This window comes from Nycticebus coucang, chromosome 4 (assembly GCF_027406575.1).
Source record: "Nycticebus coucang isolate mNycCou1 chromosome 4, mNycCou1.pri, whole genome shotgun sequence".
NCBI lineage: Eukaryota > Metazoa > Chordata > Mammalia > Primates > Lorisidae > Nycticebus > Nycticebus coucang.
In genome coordinates this window covers 83,436,463-83,458,536 of record NC_069783.1, presented here as the reverse complement: position 1 = coordinate 83,458,536, position 22,074 = coordinate 83,436,463, and the positions used below count along the sequence as shown (strand labels likewise).

General features: G+C 41.9%; 1 protein-coding gene and 1 pseudogene across 2 annotated transcripts in view; one reads left to right on the top strand and one right to left on the bottom strand.

Annotated features, from left to right (window-relative positions):
• Positions 1–12,381: 12,381 nt before the first annotated feature.
• The window catches only part of DNAH6 (dynein axonemal heavy chain 6), a 381,781-nt gene continuing 372,088 nt past the window's right edge, over positions 12,382–22,074 (bottom strand). Inside the window, exons 76-77 of the mRNA XM_053587707.1 lie at positions 19,728–19,950; positions 12,382–12,660 (exon numbers count right to left, since the gene is read on the bottom strand). Of these exons, the coding sequence (XP_053443682.1) occupies positions 12,557–12,660; positions 19,728–19,950 (327 nt within the window). The 3' untranslated portion in view covers positions 12,382–12,556. The remainder of the gene's footprint in view (positions 12,661–19,727; positions 19,951–22,074) is intronic.
• On the top strand, positions 12,952–17,882 carry LOC128583396 (40S ribosomal protein S4-like; annotated as a pseudogene). Its single transcript, XR_008379454.1, has 2 exons — positions 12,952–12,959; positions 17,075–17,882. The product of XR_008379454.1 is annotated as a 40S ribosomal protein S4-like (transcript).

Sequence of the window (22,074 nt, the reverse complement as noted above, 5' to 3'; positions counted from 1 at the left end):
CTGCTAGTTCACAAGAACCATCTTGATTGTCAACAGTTGTGTTGTATGTGCATCCTGCTGTTAGCCAAATACTGAAACCTGCTAACACCTGACAATTAAGTTCTTGAACTCATCCTAGAAAAAGTGCTACCTACCTCATTGCTGATATCACTTTAGTCATCTTCCAAGTACTCCCCTTGGGAAGCTCTGCACTGATACCAGTGCCTAGTCCACGCTTCAAAGTACTTTTGGAACTCTTTTTCTGGAATGGCCATCAGAGCTGTCGTCATGTTGCTCTTAGTGTCCTGAATGTTATCAAAATGTCTTCCTTTGAATATTGCTTTTATCTTGGGTAAAGAAAAAAAGTTATTGGGGGCCAGATCAGGGAAGTAGGGAGGGTGTTCCAATACAGTTATTTTTTAACTTGCTGAAAACTCCCTCATGGTCAGTGACATGTGAGCTCTTGGCTTTTGTTCCTTGGTGAGCTCCTCTGGGCCATTTTTGCACACACCTTTCTCATGCCAAGATTTTTAGTTAAGATTTTTCTAACTCTTTCTCTAGCAATGTTTAGTTGGTCTGCTATCCTTCTTACAGTCAGCTGATGATTTTGATGCACAATTCAATGCATTTTTGCAATGTTTTCCTCAGTTCTGCTCATTACTGCTCTTCCTGACCTCTCTTCATCAGTGACCCTTTCTCTCTCCTCAGAAAGATGTTTAATCCATCTGTATACTGCCATTTTCTTTGTGGAATTATCCCATAAACTTGTACTAACATGTTCCTGATTTCACTTCTACTCTTCCTAAGTTTAACAAGAAATTTAACGTTCGTTCATTGCTTTAGTTCAAGCTCCAACATTCTCACGACAGCACACAAAATCACTCACCAACATTAATGAACACCACTCAGCAAGACACCACTGCACATCGATGTGAACATGGCTGTGAGGCACCAAGATTATGAAACCTTACTGAGTTATTTGTATAGTGCTGCCAACGTAAGTGCATGGTGGCAAGTTCACAAAGTTAATTGTCAGACTTTGTATACCCGCAGGGCAAAGAAATCTTTGGAAAATAAGGAAGAGCAGTAGGAAGTGGAGAAATAAAGAAAATGTAAATGTATAGGATTTATAAGAGCGTTAAATGTTTATAGAAATCTGTGTTTATGATTGTAGAATCACAATTATTAATTCTAAAATATGTAACTATATAAAGTTATTTTTATAAAAAAAGCATGTGTGAATCAAATAAGTTAAAACTATGGATATGCTATGAAAACATATGGTGCGCTTGCATAAGCACATGGCTTGAAGCAGAATCCTTTAAATGGAACAGAAGTACTGTTTTAAATAGCTTAAGAGTTCATTCAGTGCCCCTAATGTTTTTTCACTTTGATGTAGAGAATATTATAGTTGGAAATGGAGCACACAGGAGACTCCAGGAATGGTGTATCCTCCTTAGGATACAAAAGCCACTTGTCCTGACAACCTCTTAACCCTCTATGATGGGGGATTTGATGCTCCAATGAAATAACTTTGTTAAAACTCTCTTGTTCTTCTTTTATTTTATTTTACTTAATTTTGGGGGAGGTTTGCAATTTTATTAATGCCATACCACTGCTCAGGAGATCCATAGCTACTTCTGCCAAGAGCTTATCTACAAGCAGAATGAGAGAATAGGCAAGTGGGTGAAGGCCCTTTTGGAGGAGTTTCCTGACAAAGGCTTTTTCTTCACCTTTGGAGCTAGTGAGTAGTAGGTCACTTCTGATTAGACACTGGTGTCTGATGAACACATGGGGACAGAATGAGAAAATTATTTCCTTTTGTTGGCTTTTTGAAATGAATTTTCTCCCCTTGAGTGGTCCTAACACAGAATTCTTTGCAGCTGTAGGAATTAAAGACCAAAATGCCATTGGGCTGGGTTTTGTTCTTTTTTATTTTGCTACCAGCCTCCTATACTTGGAAAAATCACATCCCTCAGTTTCTTTACCACTAAAATGGAGGGCTGGAGAGAAGTGCTTCTGGAATGGTGGAGTGGGGCCCCAGAAATCTACTCCTTCATTAACACTGGAAAAATGATCAAAACAAACTTTCTTAAAGCTCTGGAAATCAACTAAAGACTTACAACTATCTTACGAGCATTTATTTAAGAAAATTCATTGAATTTTGGTGAGAACAGTGAGACTTGTGGCATTTTAACTTGTTCTATTCTCACCCTTCTATACCAGCTTTATAGTAGCCTTGCAAACCAGCAAGTAACTGTAGTAGTTGCCTGACAGTTCCTGAAGGAGGCATAATGGGTTCCAAGTTCCTCCCAAAGCTCTATCCTCAAAGAATCATCACCATTAGACCTGAAAAATTCATTACAAGCCTTCTTCATTTTATCTGAAGAACTTGCCCTGTGTGAATAGTCCTATTCCTAGGGTGTTTATTGAAAATAATTATTGGTAGTTGTTTAACATCATAGCTGCCTATTGCTGGAATGGTTGGGGCTTACAAGGGGCCGCCTCCAAAATGTAAAAGAAAATGGAAATGAGATGCCCCACAGGGAATTTTGAAAAGCTCGGACATATTTCTGGGAATCTAGAAAGCCAGGTGCTTGAGAAGGACTGTACACTTGCTCAAGAAAGACCTGAGAAGGTCCTAATCTCTCACCTATAGCTGGTCTTGGGCTGTGTGTAAAAGTGTGAAAGCTAATGTAGGGTTGTAAACCGCCTGTTGCGGCATTAAAGGCATATCCCTAAATGCACATAGCCCCTCTGCAAAAGCTGGGAGGCTTACTGGTTCAAGGTGTTTAAGGAAATTTCTGTTTAGCCATAAATTGACCACAACAAAGAATATAAGCTTTACAGAATAGGTCCTGGAAAGCCACTTAAAGAAATAAGCAGTAAGAATATAACCTAGGAGGGGCGGCGCCTGTGGCTCCTTGGGTAGTGCACCAGCTCTATATACTGAGGGTAGCAGGTTCGAACCCAGCCCCAGCCAAACTGCAACAACAACAACAAAAAAATAGCTGGGCATTGTGGTGGGCACCTGTAGTCCCAGCTACTTGGGAGGCTGAGGCAAGAGAATTGCCTAAGCCCAGGAGTTGGAGGTCCTTTGAGCTGTGATGCCATGGCACTCTACTGAGGATGATAAAGTGAGATTCTGTCTCTCTCAAAAAACAACAAAAACAACAACACACACCTAGGAAAAGGGGAGAGTATATTAGATTTCCAGAGATAGTATATGATTTAAAATGTCTAGTTTTCAACAAAAAAGTTATAATATGTGGAATGAAACAGACAAGTGTGGCTCGTACTCAAGAAAAAAAAAGGAATCAATAGGGACCGCAATTGGGGAACCCCATATGTTGGACTTACTAGACAAAGACTTTAAGTCAGCTATTGTAAATATGTTAAAAAACTAAAAGAAACCATGTCTAAAGAATTAAAGTATGAGACTATTTTACCCAATATAGAAAGGAAATAAAAATTATAAAAAGGGAACCAAATAGAAATTCTAGAATTGAAAGTACAGTAATTGAAAAAGTCACTAAAGGGACTGAATAGTAAATTTGAACTGGCAGGAAAAGGAATTAACATACTTGAAGACAGGTCAATTGAGATTATTCAGTGAAAAAACAGAAAGAATAAAGAATGAAGAAAGATGAATAGATTCTCAGAGACCTGTGGAATATCCTCAAGTATACCAGCATGCACTTTAATGGGAGTCCTAGAGGAGAAAAGAGAGATAAAGTAATGGAATGAACATTTGAATAAAAACCCTTGAAAAATGTCCCAAATTTGGTGAAAAACATGTCTGCACATTCAGTGAACAAACTCTAAGCTGTATAAAATCAAAATTTTCTATAGCAAGACATATCATAATCAAACTGTCAAAAGCCAAAGACGGAATCTTGAAAGAAGTAACAGCAAAGCTATTACTTAAGGGATCCTCATATAAAAGGGATCCTCAATAAGATTAACAGATTTCTCATCAGAAGCCACAGAGGCCAGAAGACTATGGGGGCGGGGGATGGGGTATATCCAAAGTGCCAAAAAAAAAAAAGACTATCAACAAACATTTTCACATCCAGCAAAACTATCCTTCAAAAATGAAGAACTGCTTGGCGCCTGTAGCTCAAGTGGGTAGGGTGTCAGCCACATACATCAGAGCTGGCGGGTTTGAATCCAGCCCAGGCCCGCCAAACAACAATGACAACGACAACCAAAAAATAGCCGGGTGTTGTGGTGAGCAACTGTAGTCCCACCTACTTGGGAGGCTGAGGCAAGAGAATTACTTAGGTCCCAACAGTTGGAGGTTACTGTGAGCTCTGACACCATGGAACTCTACCCATGGTGACAGCTTGAGTCCCTGTCTCAAACAAAAACAAACAAACAAACAAAAATGAAGAAGAAATATGTTCTATGTGAGCTGAGTGGAATGTATATTCTGCTGTTGTTGGATAAAGTAATCAATAAATGTCAATTAGATAAATATGGTTGATGATGCTTTTTTGTTCAACTGTATTCCTTATTTGATAATTCCAGACTCTGCGTAATGTCTGAATCTGGGTCTGATGCTTCCTTGGTTTCATCAGACTGTTATTTTTCTTGCCTTTTAGCATGCCTTATAATTTTTTACTGAAAGCTGAACATGATGTATCTGGCAATGGAAACTGAGGTAAATATGTATTTAGTATAAGGTTTTATGATGATCTGTCTTGGAGATAGGCAGTGTTTAAAGTTTTGCTATGGTATGAATGTCCTTCAAAATTCATGTGTTGAAAACTTATCCTTGTTGTGGTGATGTTAAGAAGTGGGATCTTGGGGCTGGGCATTGTGGCTTGCACCTGTAATCCTAGCACTCTGGGAGGCCGAGGTGGGTGGATTGCCTCAACTCATGAGTTTGAGACTAGCCTGATCCAGAGCTAGACCTCATCTCTAAAAATAGCCTGGTGTTGTGGCTAGCACCCATAGTCTCAGCTGCTTGGGAGGCTGAGGCAAGAGAATCACTTGAATACAAGAGTTTGAGGTTGCTGTGAGCTGTGACACCATGGCACTCTACTGAGCACTCTACAAAGTGAGACTCTGTCTAAAAAAAAAAAAAAGGAAGTGGGATTTTTCGAAAAGTAATTAAGTCATAAGGACCCCCAAATCATGAATGGATTAGCACCTTATAAAGGAGGGACAGGTTTAGACTCATTTTTGCCCTTCTGCCATGTGAGAACATAGCATTTGTCCCTCCTGCCATGTAAAGAGTCAGCAAGAGGCCTTCACTGTGCCTTGATATTGGATTGGCCTCCAGAACTGTGAGAAATAAATTTCTATTGTTTATAAATTACACAGTCTGTGGTATTTTGCTATAGCAGCACAAATAGTCTAAGACATGTTTGGTGTAACTGTAGGTGCCAGAGACTTCATTTTCCTTCATCTCTCCTATTGTCTTTGGTTTTTCCTAAAAATTCTTTTAAAATAAAGTCTGAGTGTTAGGGATCTTTTTGCAGTAATCTGCTCTTATTTTATTGGAGTTGTACTGATGTCGTGCTAAAGTGAAGACAACCACTTTACTTGTACTAGGCTATAATAAAAAAGGACAAAACCATGTTTGGGTGAAGATATGGAGAAATTGGCACCCCCATGTGTTGCGGTTGGAAATGTAAAATGGTTTAGCCATTTTTGAAAACTATTTAGCAGTTTTTCAAAATTAAACATAAAGCCATCATTTGACTTGGCATTTTGATTTCTAGATACATATCCAGGAGAATTGAAAACCTATATTGACACAAAAACTTGTATATGAATGCTCACAGCAGCATTATTTGTAATAGTCAAAAAGTAGAACCAATTCAAGTGTCTATCAACAGATGAATGGATAAATAAAAGGTAGTATATTTACTTACTGTTATATTATTCAGCCACAAGAAGGGAAGAGGAGCTGATACATACCACAATATGGATGAACTTTGTAAACATTATGCAAAGAAAGAGAAGCCAGTCACAAAATTCCACATATGGTATGACTATGTAATATGTAGAACCAACAAATCCACAGAGACAAAAAGTTGATTAGTGGCTCAACGCCCGTAGCTCAGTGGTTACCTCGCCAACCACATACACTGGGGCTGGTGGGTTCAAGCCCAGCCCGGGCCTGCTAAGCAACAATGACAACTACAGTAAAAAAAAAAAAAAAATAGCTGGGTTCAAGCCCAGCCCAGTGCCTACTTGGGAGGCTGAGGCAAGAGAATCACTTGAGCCCGAGTTTGAGGTTGCTGTGAGCTGTGAGCTGTGATGTCACAGTGCTCTACTGAGGGTGACAAAGTGAGACTCTGTCTCCAAAAAAAAAAAGTTGATTACTAATTGCCAAGGGCTGTGGCAGGGAGATGAACATATTTTTAAATTAGATAGAGGTGGGCAGCGCCTGTGGCTCAGCTGGTAAGGCGCCGGCCCCATATACCAAGGGTGGTGGGTTCAAACCCGGCCCCGGCCTAACTGCAACCAAAAAAATAGCTGGGCGGTGTGGCGGGCGCCTGTAGTCCCAGCTACTCGGGAGGCTGAGGCAAGAGAATTGCTTAAGCCCAGGAGTTGGAGGTTGCTGTGAGCTGTGTGAGGCCACGGCACTTACTGAGGGCCATAAAGTGAGACTCTGTCTCTACAAAAAAAAAAAAAAAAAAAAAAAAATTAGATAGTGGTCATGGTTGCACGACTTTCTGAATACATTAAAAAATCACTGCATAGTATACTCTAAAACAGTGGTTCTCAACCTGTGGGTCATCGTAACCCACAGGAACTGTATTAAGGGGTTGTGGCATTAGGAAGGTTGAGAACCACTGCTCTAAAAGGATGTGATGTGAATTATATTCAAATAAAGCTGTTATAAAAAAATTAGGGGGTTGATGCCTCCTTCTTGTTCACTGAAAAGTTCTACCACAAATGGTAATAGTTTGTGTGAGTGGCTGCCCCCACCTTCTGTAAGTCTCATATTCCACATCTGGAGAGCGTACTGTGTGCATGTTTGAACTCTGCCCATGTCCAGCCTGCCACAACAATTGGCCTTCTCTAGCAAAGCTGTTAGCAGGGCCTCCCTCTTGAGGCACCCTGATAGTGGTGCAAGTCTGGGAAGCCCCATAACTCATCCCTTAGTGGGAACATTAAAAACCAGAACCAGTGGTGTTGGCCTAACACCCAGCCCAGGTGGCGGGGATGGAAGATGCCCAGGTGCTGGAGCTACTATGCTAGGCTGCCAGCAAGCACAGGTTTTTGGTTTCCACTTCTGCTTGACTCAGTTGATGTTCCCAAAGCTTACCCTATGCCCAGTGCCAGGGTAATGGGGCACTGGGAGGAGGGGAGAAGGTGGGTGGCATAGTTTGATCTGAATAGTTGGAGGCCCCTAACCCCCATGAAGGCTGCTGGGTGGGGCAGGTGGGCTTGTCAGGTTCTCAGGGCTCAAACTGTCAAACTGATGTGTGGCTAGGTGGGGGCTCACAGCTCCTGGGAACCTTGGGTGTCCTTCTAGTCCTTCTAGGACTGAGTTCTCCCCACTTTCTGTCTGAGCCTTCTGAAGGCTGAGCAGTAGAAACTACAGACATTGTTCCCAAACCTTTACCTCTGACATTTTAAAACTTGAAAAACTGCGTGTTTAGCAAACTTTTAATTGCCAAGTGAGGATAACCAAAAACTGAAAGCACCAGAATTTTAAAATAAAACAACTCATGTCATGAGGAACTGGAGAAGAAGTGTGAAGGTGAGAAATGGAACTTACCTTTGGAGTAGGAGAAAAACTGAAGTCAGAGGTGTTAAGTGGACACTGTAATCATTTGTTTTAAATTGCCAGTCCCTGATGCTCAAGTAAAAAAATAACCTAGGATGAGTGCTGAAAGACAGGACTTGCCAGTGGTTACTCTGCTGGGGCCCTAGCTTCCTGCCCCACCCAGATTTCAAGGTCACAGCTACAGCCCTGGTACTGACGTCTGTTTTTAGTTAGAGTCTGTTTCTAGCTACAGGGAGGAGTGAGGAGGAGCAAAGGAAATGATATATCAAATTTCCCCACTTGGGGGTGAGGATGCTGTCCCACTCCCTTGTTTGACCCCCCTTGGGGCAGCAGAAAGTCCTTTCTCTTCTCTGAGGTGTTTCCCCCTCCCTTGGTCTCTTGTTTATCATTTCTATGCAGAGCTGCTCTCTGCCCCTGTGGACTTTTCTGTGAAGATCTCAGGAGGCTTCCAGCCCCTCGGCAATGCTGTCGACCACACTGGCTTCCCTTGCAGGCTTCCATTGTGGTGGCCACACAACGGTCCTTCCTCTTCCTCTGTGTTAGTCTGCTAGGGCAGCCACAACAAACCCCACAGTTCTAGAGGCTGGAGGTCCGAGATCAAGGCGTCCACATGGTTGGTTTCTCCTGAGGCCTCTCCCTTTGGCTCACGGGGCCTCATATGGCCTTTCCTCTGTGAGTGAGCATCCCTCCTCTAGCGAGGACACCAGTCCTGTTGAATTAGGGCCCCATCTCAACAGTCACATTTTAACTGAATTATCTCTTTAAGGCCCCTAACTAACTCTGAATATAGCCACAATCTGAGGTACTGTGGATTGGGGCATTAACACATGAATTTGGGGGTACACCCCAGCCAATAACACCCCTACCCCCCCCCCCCAGATTCGTGGTCACCATCGCTCCCTCCTGGCAGAACTCAGCTGCCATGAGAATGAATGCTCAGTTCACAAGTGCCCATCCCCTGACAGATGGAGGATCTAGCCCTGGTGACCACCCATCCCCAGGGGTCCTCTTTGTCCCAGAAGGCTCGCTTCACCCCACATCCTCTCCCTGTACACTCACTTCAGGACCCCTGCCTGGTGGTCCACTTGCCATCCCAGGGGCTGTGATTCTCCCAGTGTCCCTTTCTGGCTGGACCTGGACGCATCAGGGCTGTTCTTAGCCCTGCCTCTTTTCACACCCTGTGCTCTACGTGTCAGTGACCGCAGCTTTTGACACAGTGCCTTCTGGTCTACAGAAGTACTGACCTGACATGTCTCACTTGCCCACTTTTCCAGACCTTTGGCTTCCTCCAGTAAAGCCTCCCAGGGACTTGCCCTTCTGCATTCCCATGGCCATTGCCCCATTCCAGGCCCTTCGCCCTCTGCTTCACTCCTTGCCTTCTGTGGGACTCATCTTTCGAGCACCTTTTAGAACCCGCGGTTTCTTATTTTTCTCTTTCCCAGTCATTGTTTTCACAGTTGGGTCTTGGCTCTCAGACCCTACCCTTGTCTAGCACAGACAAGCTGCTTGCCTGAAGAAAGCTTCTGTCCTGCCCCTGCCCCTCCAGCTTCCCTAATGCCAATTTCCTGACTGAAGTGGCATCTTCCCCCTCCGCCTCTGCCCAGGTCAGCTCGTGCCTACGCAGATCCCCACACCTCCTGCCCTCCTATTCTCCTTCAGAGCTGTTGGGAAAGCCCAGCCCTTAGGGGTTCTCTGCTTATGGCAGGCCTGTGGGTCTTTCCTTTCCCACGGGACTACTGCTTCAGGAGAACGGGGTGAGCTGGGCCTCTTGGTCCCTTCTCAGCTCTCAGCACTGTGCTGATGGCTGGGGTGCTGTAGAGCGTGTATGTGGTGTGTGTGGTGTGCCATATGTGGTGTGTGCGGCAGCATGCGTGTGTGGGTGGTGTGGGTAATGTGTGTTGGGGGTATGTGTGGGTTGTGCAGGGGGTGTGTGTAGCCAGTTGTTCACAGGCTCTGCCTCTGTGACACCTGCCCCTGGAGAAGGAAGGTCATGATTCAGTTTTGTTTTTTTTTTTCCAAAGAGACAGGGTCTTGTTCTGTCACCTAGGTTGGAGTGCAGTGAGAGTAATAATAGGTCACTGCAGTCTGGAATTTCTGTGCCCAAGTGATCCTCTAGCCTCAGCTTCTTGGGTACCTGAGACTCGGGTGCATACCATACGCCTGGTTGATTTTTTTTTCTAAGGTAGCAATGGGGTCTTTCTAAGTTGTCCAGCCTGATCTCAAAATCGTGGCCTCAAAGAGTCTTCTTACCTTGGTGCTCCAAAGTGCTGTATAGGTACACACCACCACACCTGATTGGGAATTGGTGTTTTCAAAAGCCGCCTGGGAGATTTTGATTCAGAGTGAGGGTTAAGGACCAAATGGGGCTGCTCATGCTTCCAGCAGAGGAAAAGAGCATTTACAGATGAATTATCATTCAGCCTGTGGATGCTCAGTTAATCCAGCCTGCGAGGTGACTGTTTCTCCTTATTTACTGATGAAGAAACTTAAAGATGACACAGATAAATAGAGCTAAAATACAGTCAGACCCCTCTGCCTCCCAAACCTCTCTTTCTGCTTTTTCTACTTCCCTTCCCTTCCCATCCTTTTCTTTCCTTTGACAGAGTCTTACTATGTTGCCCTTGGTAGAGTGCCATGGCCTCATAGCTCACAGCAACCTCAAACTCTTATACTCATGTGATCCTCCTGCCTCAGCCTCCTGAGTAGCTGGGACTATAGGCACCTGCCACAATGCCTGGCTATTTTTAGAGACTGGGCGTCACTCTTGCTGAGGCAGGTCACAAACTCCTGAACTCAGGCAGGCTGGAACCTGGGGATGTCAGAGGTACTGTGCAAGAAAGTGGTTTTCAAACCCTAGCCTCCACCTTCTTGTTACTTTTTTTTTTTTTGAGACAGAGTCTCACTTTGTCACCCTCAGTAGAGTGTCATGGCTTCACAGCTCACTGCAACCTCAAATTCTTGGGCTAAAGTGATTCTCTTGCCTCAGCCTCCCAAGTAGCTGGGACTACAGGCATCCGCCACAACGCCCAGCTATTTTTAGAGATGAGGTCTCACTCTGGCTCAGGCTGGTCTCGAACCTGTGAGCTCAGCCAATCCACCTGCCTCAGCCTCCCAAGTGCTGGGATTGTAGGCATGAACCATTGTGCTTGGCTTGTTACTTATTTTTTATATGTTTATTGGCAATGTCTTTTCCAATTAAAATCTTATGAAAATCCCTGTATAAAGTGAGTGAAGGTAGAACTCCCCAGTTCAGCCTGAAATGGGAGCTTTTAGCTCTGCTCAGCTGACCTCTCTCTCCTAATCACTGTGGCTCTGAATCAGGGCCTCACACCTGTGTGCCTCGGTAGCTCACAAAACCTCATAAATTCTGTCCAGGACTTGAGTGGGGCCAATAAAAAGAGATTGTACTTGTTCTCAGTCTGGCTTAGCGTGAGAACGATTGCCTGGGTTTGTAGCTCTGGCTTCCCTTCTTTTCCTGAGGCTCTGGTGGCCTGTAGTGCAATCATTACCCTGGGCTTTATTAAAAGAGTAAAGTGATCTACGTCCACACCTTTGTTCCCACTCAGGACCTGTGTCTACGGCTTCGTTGCCTTCCATATGCCCTGTATTTCAGGGCTAGGAGGGTAAAAGCCTTCCAGGCCTCCCTTGCTACTAGGATCTAGATTCTCCAATGAGATACACTTAGGTGAGATTTGGAAGGTAGACATGGGCAGAAGTCTTCTTGTGCAGCGATGGCAGTCACATTCTGCTCCAGCAGACAGATTGGTGCAGTGGCAGGCTCTGCACGCCCTCCATCTGCCTGCTTCACAGTGTGGAGCAGCTGTGAGGTCGGCACCATCCCCTGCAGCTTTCTCACCTGGGCTTATGGCTGCTGTGGTGCCTGGTATCCACCCTCTGACTTCTGCAGCTGCAGCCATCGGCATGACTGCGCTAGCTCCTGTTTCTGCTCAAACTGACAGAGTGGCGCTCCTTGCTTTCTGGGACTTGAGTCTGTTCTTACCTTTGCCAGGTGGGATAAAGGTGGGGAATCAGCAATAGACTGGGGGGCTGGGATCACTGCGGCTGGCCTGCTCCTACAATTCTTTCATAAGGTATGGTGTGGCTTTTCCCAGAGCTGGGTAGCTCCCAAGTTTTTTGGGTCACTTATGGCCAGGGGAGGAAACAGACTCCTATCAACAGGGCTGACACAGAATGGCTCATCACAGTGGATACTCCAATTTAACGCTGGCCCAGCAACCTCTGCCTTTTAGGTGTCAGGGGCTCTAATGCACCTGACTGGGTCTTGGCTAGTTCTCAGGTTCACCCTAAAGTGGAAGTGAAAAAGTCCTCTGTATTTGCATAGGACTGACTGTACTTCTGTGACAGCAGTAACATTGCCCCACAGAGTGGGGAACTGGCACCATGGGCCAAGACCTTAATAATCTTGCTCATTTGCTCCCCCAGTGGTTGTGGTCATTGCATCAACCTCCCATATGTTGTTCATCTAATGTGGAACACGTAAAAACACAGCCTTGATCACCTTTCATCTCAGTGTGAAGGGGAGGGAACCTGTGTGGAGGAGTGGGGCTGAGTCCTAACTCTAAGTTGGGTGGGAATAGCAGGTTTAATAGGTGGGTGCTGAACTCATTGCTTCCATATCAGAGCTTGGATTACAACATAAAGAACTCAAACGCTTTTATTTTAGGTAGTAAAAGAAATAAAAATCACACTTAATATCCTAAGTCAAATAGAAGTAATCATTTTGCTCACATATAAATTATTCAAACCTTTTCCCTCTCCAGGAAAGATCTCTGGCCTGGTTCTTTTCATTGCTGAGGTGGCGCCTTTTCACTCATTCAGCTGGCAGAGCAAAGCTGATCCTTTGGCAATCCAGTAGTCTTTGGATCGGTGGGAGGGTAAGAGGATGGTAACCACGAAGTTGGTTGAATGGCCTAATTACGGATACAGGGGCAAAAAGGGTCATTACTGAAGGAATAACCTCTTGATACAAAGACATAAGACACTGAGAGTCAAGACATATGAGCTCCAGACCTGACTACCTCTAAAGATGCTGGGAAATAGTCCTTTATGGGTTTCAGTCTTATGCCTATAAAATGAAGATTTTAGAACAAGTGGTTCTTTCAGACTCATTCAGCTTAGGCTTTATATAACTTTATGATCTATAAGAATAAGTTCTCTGCAGTTGGAATCTGGGAGCACTGGACTAGGATTCAGTATTGAACATGCAGTGGTAGGTTGGGCATCTATTCATTTGTCCAGCTGTCTTCTCATCTATCCTTTCTACGCTGCAGTGGTAAGCACTTGGCCTCCTAAGAGGTATAAATACAGTCACAGGTATTCTGTCCTGAGTTCTGGGACATCTGACATAGAACATCACTTTTATAGCTTCATCATTGTGGACCTGTGTGAGAGGATTAGGACTAGAATGGGCCGGGCATCTTTTTGAGAGTCAGGTGGTTTCTAGTTTTTGATTGCACCAAAATCGGAGGATAACCCAATGGATTTATTAATTAATAGAGATAAAAAATTATTTCTTGAACTTTTACTATGGAAAATGCCCTTATCCTTATGGACAGACTGAACAACCGTCTTTGCAGTCAGAAAATACACAGTTGGAAACTGAGAATTGGAAACTTAAAGTAATGACTGAACTGTATGAAGAAAGTGAGATGGAAATCCACAGGCTATAAACAGCGGAAAATGACTGGTTACAGCAAGAAGAGAAACTTTCCTTGCACCTGAGGAGTTAGGAGACCTACAAGAAGCAGCAAAAGATCTTGTAGAAGATTATTTTTATCAAGGGAAGATTCTTTCTTCTAAGAAAAAAGCACACAAAAATTGGTGGGCAGTTTTACTTCCATCTGTGCGTAAGAATGCTGATCTGTTAGTTCAGTTTAATACTGAGTACACGTGGTGTTTGTTTTTCCATTCTTGTGGTACTTCACTTAGGAGAATGGTCTCCAGTTCCATTCAGATTGTTGCAAAAGGCATTAATTCTTTTTTTTTTTTTCTGTTATGGCTGAGTAGTACTCCATGGTATACATATACCATATTTCATTAATCCATTCACAAATTGATGGGCACTGGGGGTTGATTCTACGCCTTTGTCACTATCAATTGTGCTGCAGTAAACATTCTATTTTTTTTTTTTTGACAAAATGACTTTTTTTTTTTTTTTTTTACCTTTGGGTAGATATCCATTAGTGGGATTGCTGGAAAATGGTAGGTCTACTTTCAGTTCTTTGAGTAACCTCCATACTATTTTCCATACAGGTTGTACTGGTTTGTGGTCCCACCAACAGTGTATAAGTTTTTCTTTCTCTTTGCATTCAAGCCAGCATCTGTTGTTTTGGGACTTTTTGATAAAAGCCATCCTCATGAGGGTTAGGTGATATCTCATTATAGTTTTGATTTGTATTTCTTTGATTATTCATGACATTGAACATTTTTTCATGTGTTTATTGGCCTTTAGTCTATCTTCTTTTGAAAAGTTTCTGTTTAAGTCTTTTGCCCACTCTTCTATGGAGTCGATTTTTTTCTTGCTGATTTGCTTGAGTTCTTTGTAGATTCTTGTTATTAACCCTTTATTGGAAGTATAGCTTGTGAATATTTTCTCCCATTCTGTAGGTTGTCTATTTGATCTATTGACTGTTTCCTGGGTTACCTCAGAGATTTTTAATTTAATCAACTTCCATTTATTTATTTTTGTTTTTACTGTGATTGCCCCTGGGATCTTCTTCATAAATTCTTTGCCTAAGCTGATATCTAGAAGAGTTTTTCCGAGATTTTCTTCTAGAATTATTTTTTTTCTCATTTAGAATTCTTACGGTTTCATGCCTTAGATTTATGTCTGTTATCCATCTTGAATAAATTTTTGTGAGTGTGAGAGAAATAGACCCTGTTTCAATCTTCTACATGTGGCTATCCAGTTTTCTCAGCACCATTTATTTTTCGTTTGTCTTTTCAAAGAGCTAATTTTGTGTTTCATTAATATTCTGTATTATTTTGTTGTCTCAGATTCCATTTAGTTCTGGTCTGACCTTAGTTATTCTTTTCTTTTGTGGGATTTAGGGTTTGGTTTGCTGATCCTTATCTAGTTCCTTAAGATGATTGATTAGATTGTTGATTTGTGATCTTTCTGTCTTTTTGATATGTACATTTAAGACTCTAAATTTTCCTCTATGACTGTTTTTGCTCAATCCCAAAAATTTAGATAATTTTTATCCCCTTTGTCATTTCGTTTGAGGAATTTTTTGATTTCCACCTTAATTTCTTCCTTGACTCAATAATTATTCAGCAGTAGGTTTATAAATGTCCATGAATTTGTGTAGAATTGATCATTTCTGTTGAAATTGATTTCTAATTTTATTTCCCTATGGTCTGAGATGATATAGGGAATAATCTATATTTTTTAAAATTTCTATTTATTTGAAATTTTTTGTCTACTAGCATCTTTCTCCTCTTCTTTTGAGACTTCCGTGACATGGATGTTAGATCTTTTGATATTGAATTATTGGTTTCTGAAGCTCTTTTCACTTCTTTCCTTCTTTCTTTGTTTTCTTCAGATTTTATATTTTCTATTAATCTTATCAATATCTTCAAGTTCACTGATTTTCCTCTGTCATTTCCATGCTGTTATTGATCCCATAGTGAATTTTATATTTTAGGTATTGTATTATTTTAGTCCCAAAGTTTGTATTTTACAGTTTGTATTTCTCTGCTGGGTATATCTATTAACTTCTGCTGAGTATACAAATTAACTTCTTGTGTGTTTATCTTTATTTCGTAGAACATAGTTGTAATAAATGCTTTAAGATGTTTATCTGACAATTCTCACATCTTGGTTAGCATTTGTTGTCTTTTACCTTGAGATATTTTTCTGATGGTATTTTTCAGTGATTTTAGATTTTATCATGAAGATTTTAAATATTATGTTGTACAGGCCTATTAAAAATTTCAGGAGAAAGTTGATTTTTTTGGTTTGTTTTTGTTTTAGTAGGCAATCAACTCATTTGTGTTCAGACATATTCTTTTTTGTCTCCTAGCGGTATTTCCAGTATTAGCCCAGTTTTCTAAGTTTTTGCTGTGCTGCTTTGGCCCTGCCCTGCCTCTTGCTATTCAAGCATTAGTCTGAGACTTGGGTAGTGATTTAAATTATATTTCAGTTCTCAAAGTCTTTGCTAGGCTGTTTTTGGTCTGTTCCATGCATCAGGGATAAGTCTGAGACTCGGGTGGTGGTTTAAGTCATAGTTTTGTTCTCAAAGTCTCAGCTATGCTGTGTTGGGTCTGTCTTGCCCATGTGCCACACAGACATTAGTTTGGAACTTGAGCTGTTGTTTAGATTGTAGGTCTGCTCTCAAAGCCTTTGCTAGGGTGTTTTGTTTCTGAACCTGACTTGTACAGATTTAAATATTTAAATAAAGGGACCACCTTCTACCACTTGCAGGAGTATATCTGCTTAGACTTATGGCCACAAATATAGGGTTTTGATCACAGTTTCAGCCATCTGGTCCACTGCCTTGGTGCAGCTCTATGACTCAGCCTGTGGTGGAATAGAGTTAGGCAAGAAAAAATAGAGAAAAAGGCAGGTTTTCCCTCATGGTCTTCTGATTACAGAAGTCCTTTTCTTGCCAGAAAAACAGTTTCTTTCACAATTTTAGTCAATAATAAGACAAATGATTTAATTAAAAATAGACAAAAAATATGGATAGACATTTCCTCAAATAACATATAAATAAGTTCATGAAAAGATGGCTAATATCATCAGTCGTTAGGGAAATGCAAATTAAAACCACAATGAGATACAAGTATATACTGTATACATTCTAAAACTAAAAAGACTAAGTGGTGGTGAGTATATGGAAGAACTGGAACTCTCTTACACTAGTGGTAGAAATGTAAATGGTATGGCTACTTTAGAAAACAGTTTGACCCTGTCTCTAAAAATAGCTGGACATTAAAAAAAAAAGAAAAATAGCCAGGTGATGTGGTGGGTGCCTGTAGCCCCAGCTACTCAGGAGGCTGAGGCGAGAGAATTGCTTGAGCCCAAGAGCCTGAGGTTTCTGTGAGCTGTGACACCACAGCATTCTACCAGGGGCGACAAAGCCATAGTCCATCTCAAAAAAAAAAAAAAAAAAAAGAAAGAAAAAAAAACAAAGAAAGAAAAGAAAAAGAAAGAAAACAGTTTGGCAGCGCCTGTGGCTCAAGGAGTAGGGCGCCGGTCTCATATGCTGGATGTGGCGGGTTCAAACCCAGCCCCGGCCAAAAACCACAAAAAAAAAAAAACAAAAAAAAAACCAAAACAGTTTGGCAGTTTCTTAAAAAGTTAGCTCTTTCTGTGCCTAGCACAGCCGTGGCTTGTGATCCCAAGAAGCATCTGAAGTGGGTAGCAGCTCCAAAGCATTGGATGCTGGATAAATTGGCGTGTTTGCTCCTTGCCCATCCACTGGTCCCCCACAAGCTGAGAGAGTGTCTTCCACTCATTATTAAGTATGCCTTAAGTATGCCTGTTCCTTAGGAAGTAAAGAAGATTTGTGCGCAGTACTTCATTATGATTGATGGCATAGGTCAGAATTGATATAACTGATCGTGCTGGTTTTATGGATGTTATCAGCATTGATAAGACTGGAGAGAATTTCTGTCTGGTTTATGACACGAAGGGTCATTTTGCTGTTCATTGTATTACACATGAAGAGGCCAAGTACAAGTTGTGCAAAGTGAGAAAAATCTTTGTGGGCACAAAAGGAATCCCTCATCTGGTGACCCATGATGCTTGTACCATCCACTATCCCAGTCCCCTCATCAAAGTGAATGACACCATTCAGATTGATTTGGAGACTGGCAAGATTACAGATTTCATCCAGTTTGACATGGGTAACCTGTGTGTGGTGACTGGAGGTGCTAACTTGGGAAGAACTGGTGTGATCACCAACAGAGAAAGACATCCTGGGTCTTTTGATGTAGTTCATGTGAAAGATGCCAATGGCAACAGCTTTGCCACTCACCTCTCCAACATTTTTGTTATTGGCAAAGGTAACAAACCATGGATTTCTCTTCCCCAAGGAAAAGGTATCCGCCTCACCATTGCTGAAGAGAGGGACAAGAGACCGGCGGCCAAACAGAGCAGTGGGTGAATGGTCTCTACACCTGGTGACATGTTTAAAAAGGTCATTGTGGGCAGTGCCTGTGGCTCAGAGGAGTAGGGCACCGGCCCCATATGCCGGAGGTGGCAGGTTCAAACTCAGCCCTGGCCAAAAACCACAAAAGAAAACAAACAAATAAAAAGGTCATTGTGCTTAATTAAAAATAGTTCTTTGTGCTTAATTAAGGATAGGTCTGTGTGCTTAAAGATAATACAACTTGAAAAAAAAAAAGTTAAGCGTACACCTACCATGTGGTCTATCTATTCTGCTCCTAGACATTTATCCAGGAGAAATAAAAGCACATGTCCACATGAAAAACTTACACATACCATTATTAATTAAAAAATACCTTTTTATATTTTTTAGATTTGCTATAGAAATGGGCAATCAAGGCATGTGATAGGAATCTATAGATTAGTTGTATTTTGTATGTCACTCTCAGGAAATATACTTTTTTTTTTTTTGTGGGAGACAGGCTCTTGCTGTGGGCTAGAGTGCACTGGTGTTATCATAACTCACTGCAACCTCACACTCCTGGGGGCTCAAGTGAGCCTTTTGCCTCAGCCTCTTGTAGCGGAGACTACAGGTACCCATCACAATGCCTGGCTAAAGGAAGCATACTTTAAATGCAGCCATTATTAGAAAAATATATATATTTTTATCATCAGTATTCATATTCTCTACCCAAATGAGAAACATTTAAGCCTGCTTTACTTTATCTTCTCTCTCCTCTCCCATATTTCTATCATCTGGAATGTAGTTTTAAGTTGTTGTTAAAATCATTTTTTGGGATCAAACATTTAAAGACTTAGCTTTATGTTGGATTACTTAAAAATAGAGGTCAGTGATGATTGACAGACTGTTGGCATGTCCCAAACTGTCTTTATCTGAACTTCTCTTTTCGATGATAGTTTGGTTGCATTTTGAATTCTGGTTTAAAGGTATTTTCCCTCAGTCCTTTGGAGATGTTTCTCCATTATGTTGTTATATGCACTGTGGATAATGAGAGTTGTCTGATGACAATCCAATTCTCATCTTCTGGAATTCCAGTTCTAGCAGTATTCATACATCTTCACTGTTCTCTTGGTTGCTTTGAGAATTTTCCAGACATCTGATAGTCTTAAGTATCACTTGGGTATTTCTAGGTCTCTTTGAAAGTTGTTTATTTGCTGTATATTTTAACATATTGTCCCTATCACTTTGTGAGATCTCGTCATCTTAAGAACTCAAGTGTTTCATTAGTTTTGGGAAATTGTAAGCCATTATTTTTCCAAATATCCTGCTCCTTTACATTCTCCTTCCCAGTGGCTTACTAGATGAATGTTAAAAATTCCATCTCTTTCCAAAGCCCCCCCTCCCCCCAATTGCATTGTGCTGTATTCGGAGAGACTTCCTCGGTTCATTCCCATTGCTATTCTTTAGGTGTCTGGAGGCTTATCCATCAGGATCACTTTCTTTCTGTCTGGTTCCTTTTTCTTGAGGCTGTACCTCAGTTCAAGTCTACTTAGAGTTTTTCAGCAGGGCTTTCTATTTATTAGTTTATCTTGAAGTCTTTTTCCTATAGTGAGTCAAAATAGATTTGTTGAGAGAATCATTTTAGTGTCTAATTAGCCCATCATTTGAAACTGGAAGTCTGCTCAATAAGCTCTATTTTCTACTCTTTAGATTCTAACAGAAGCAAGCATTAATTTATGATATTAATCTACCCTCAGTACTAGAACAAACAATTTTAAGCATTTATAAATTTGTACATTATAGGTGGCCTCATTTTAAGTCCTATTAATTGGCCCAAGATCCCTCTTGGATTGCAGTTTGTATTGGTCTTTATTTGTACTACATCTTGAGAACATCCTCACCTGTGGTCGAGAGTGTTCCTGCCCGTGCCCCCGTTTTATAAAGTGGGGAGTGGTACAGGGTTGGGTCTGGCTCGTAATTTTGTTGTGGCTCAAAATGTACCACAGGCAGCATTGGATTCATCTGTCCCGGCAATGCGTCTTCTATCACCATCTCCTTATCGTCCCATCGAGAAGCATCCATGAACATCCCGTGCACAAGAACACCGTCCTCAGGAGAGGGCAACTGTAAGGTAACCACAAGTGTGAAGGTGAGGGGAGAAGAAGGGGATGGGCATTTGTGAGCCATTTCCTGTGTCCCACATCCTCACCAGGCAATTCTAAAAAACACACTATAAATTTGTTCTATTACTCATGTTTTAGAGAGGGCAGTCCTGAGGCTTTGAGAGGCAGAGTAACTTGATTCTCGGTTTGAAGTCATATCTCATGCTTCTCCCCCTCCCTCAGGGTGTCTAAGAGGGGCTATCCCTGGGAAGCCCATTTACGGGCTTCAGACTATCGGATACCATGATGTAATGACTTTCCCCCTTCTCATGGGAAGCAGATAAGAGGACCGGGATTATCATCCGTTATTCTTAGCAAGGTCTTCCAAGGATGCCCTCTGAGAAGATGTATTACATATCTGCAATAATATTTGCAGAGTGCTTATGGAAAGTTCTCTTTTTTATTTTCTTTCCCCCTTATTAAAAATTATGCTTACTTTTTAATGTTTCCCCTAAAAGAGAGAGAGAGAGATTGCCTCTGAGTCCTGTGATGGGTATCTCCACAGGTGTACCATTTTTGCTGATTGTGGGCACCTTGTCATCCTTTCTCAAACACTGAGTGAATTCGGCCAATTCTGGCTCCAGACCTTTGGACAATTGGAGCCTCATGCCTGCAGGCAGAGGACCAAGCAGTGGGAACAATGTGCAGAGCATATTATATTGTATAGAAGGAAGGTAAACTAAGTTCTTCTAGGCTTGTCTTTGGTTTTTGTCATTCTGAGCTTTCTGTTTCTTAAGTGCAGTGGAATGGACCATCCTGTTTTGGGGACAGCTATCAGATTAATTGCGGGTTTGCCTGAAAACCATCTTGCTACCTACTTGCCAAGTCATGTGTAGGAGTGATGTGGACATCCACCCAGAAAGAGTGCCTTTTCCTAAGCTGCACAAAGGTGGCAAACAGGCTGACAGCAGTCCTGCCTGTATGTAACAGAGATAAAGCTGTCCAAAAACATGGCTTCACTGTCTCTTGCAGACATTTGCTGGGTGGACCAGGAGATGGGCCAGCTAGATGATATGAAGTCTCCACAGATCTCAGAGATTGTAGGGTATTGCCACAGCTCAGTGTACATGACCCAAGGAGAGACATGATGTAAACGGGTGGGGTGGAGGTATAGATGGAGGTATATTCTGTCTGTTAGACGGCAGACACAGAGCAGGGCCTGCATCCTGGAAGGCTCTGGGGAGGGCTTCTCTGCAGGTGTTGTTTTGCCCTTCTACAGTCTCATTTATTCCTGACATGGGCCTGAGACACCCTCTTGAGTAAAAGGACTTCAAATAACAAGGAATACATCTCTAAATTATTTTCTCTTTCTTTAAAAGGACTTTTCATACTGAAGAGAATTTCTTCAAAGACATAATCCTTTTTACTGCCATTTAAAGATACGAGCAATTAGGAGGCATGGATATTATAGTATGTCATACAGTAAGCCACGAGTACGGAATTAATCTGATATTTGTATGTTTTTGCTAATCAGAGAAAAGAGTTGATCAACCAGATCAGGATGGGGTGAATATTGATAGGATTACTCAGGAGAATTCCTACTGACTAATATAATGATATTTCAAGGAAAGTTTAATAAAAGCCACTCACCTCAGCTATGCTGATTAATTAGTGAACATTTTCTTGGCAAAAGTGATCTGGAGTAGATCTTTGGTTTTATAGAACATATAGAAAATTCTTTTTTTACGCTGGGGTGGATAGATGCTTTGATGCAGGGGCTGCCCAGCCCCATCCATATCTCAGCACATCTCAGCTGGGCAGCTAAGACTGACAGTGGCAGTTCTCATCCCTGGATGTATGCTGGAACCACTGGGGAACTTAAAAAAAAATGATGCTTGGGACCACCCTTAGAGATCTGGATGTAATTCAGGTGTGGTCTGGGTATCGGCATTTTTAACAGCTCTCCAAGTGATTCTAACGTGTAGCCATAGTTACGAATCATTGATGTTCTAGAGCAGTACCCTGTTTCCCCGAAAATAAGACAGTGTCTTATTTTAAGGTGTGCTCCCAAAGATGCGCTAGGTCTTATTTTCAGGGGACGTCTTATCTTTCCTGTAAGTAGGTCTTATTTTCAGAGGATGTCTTG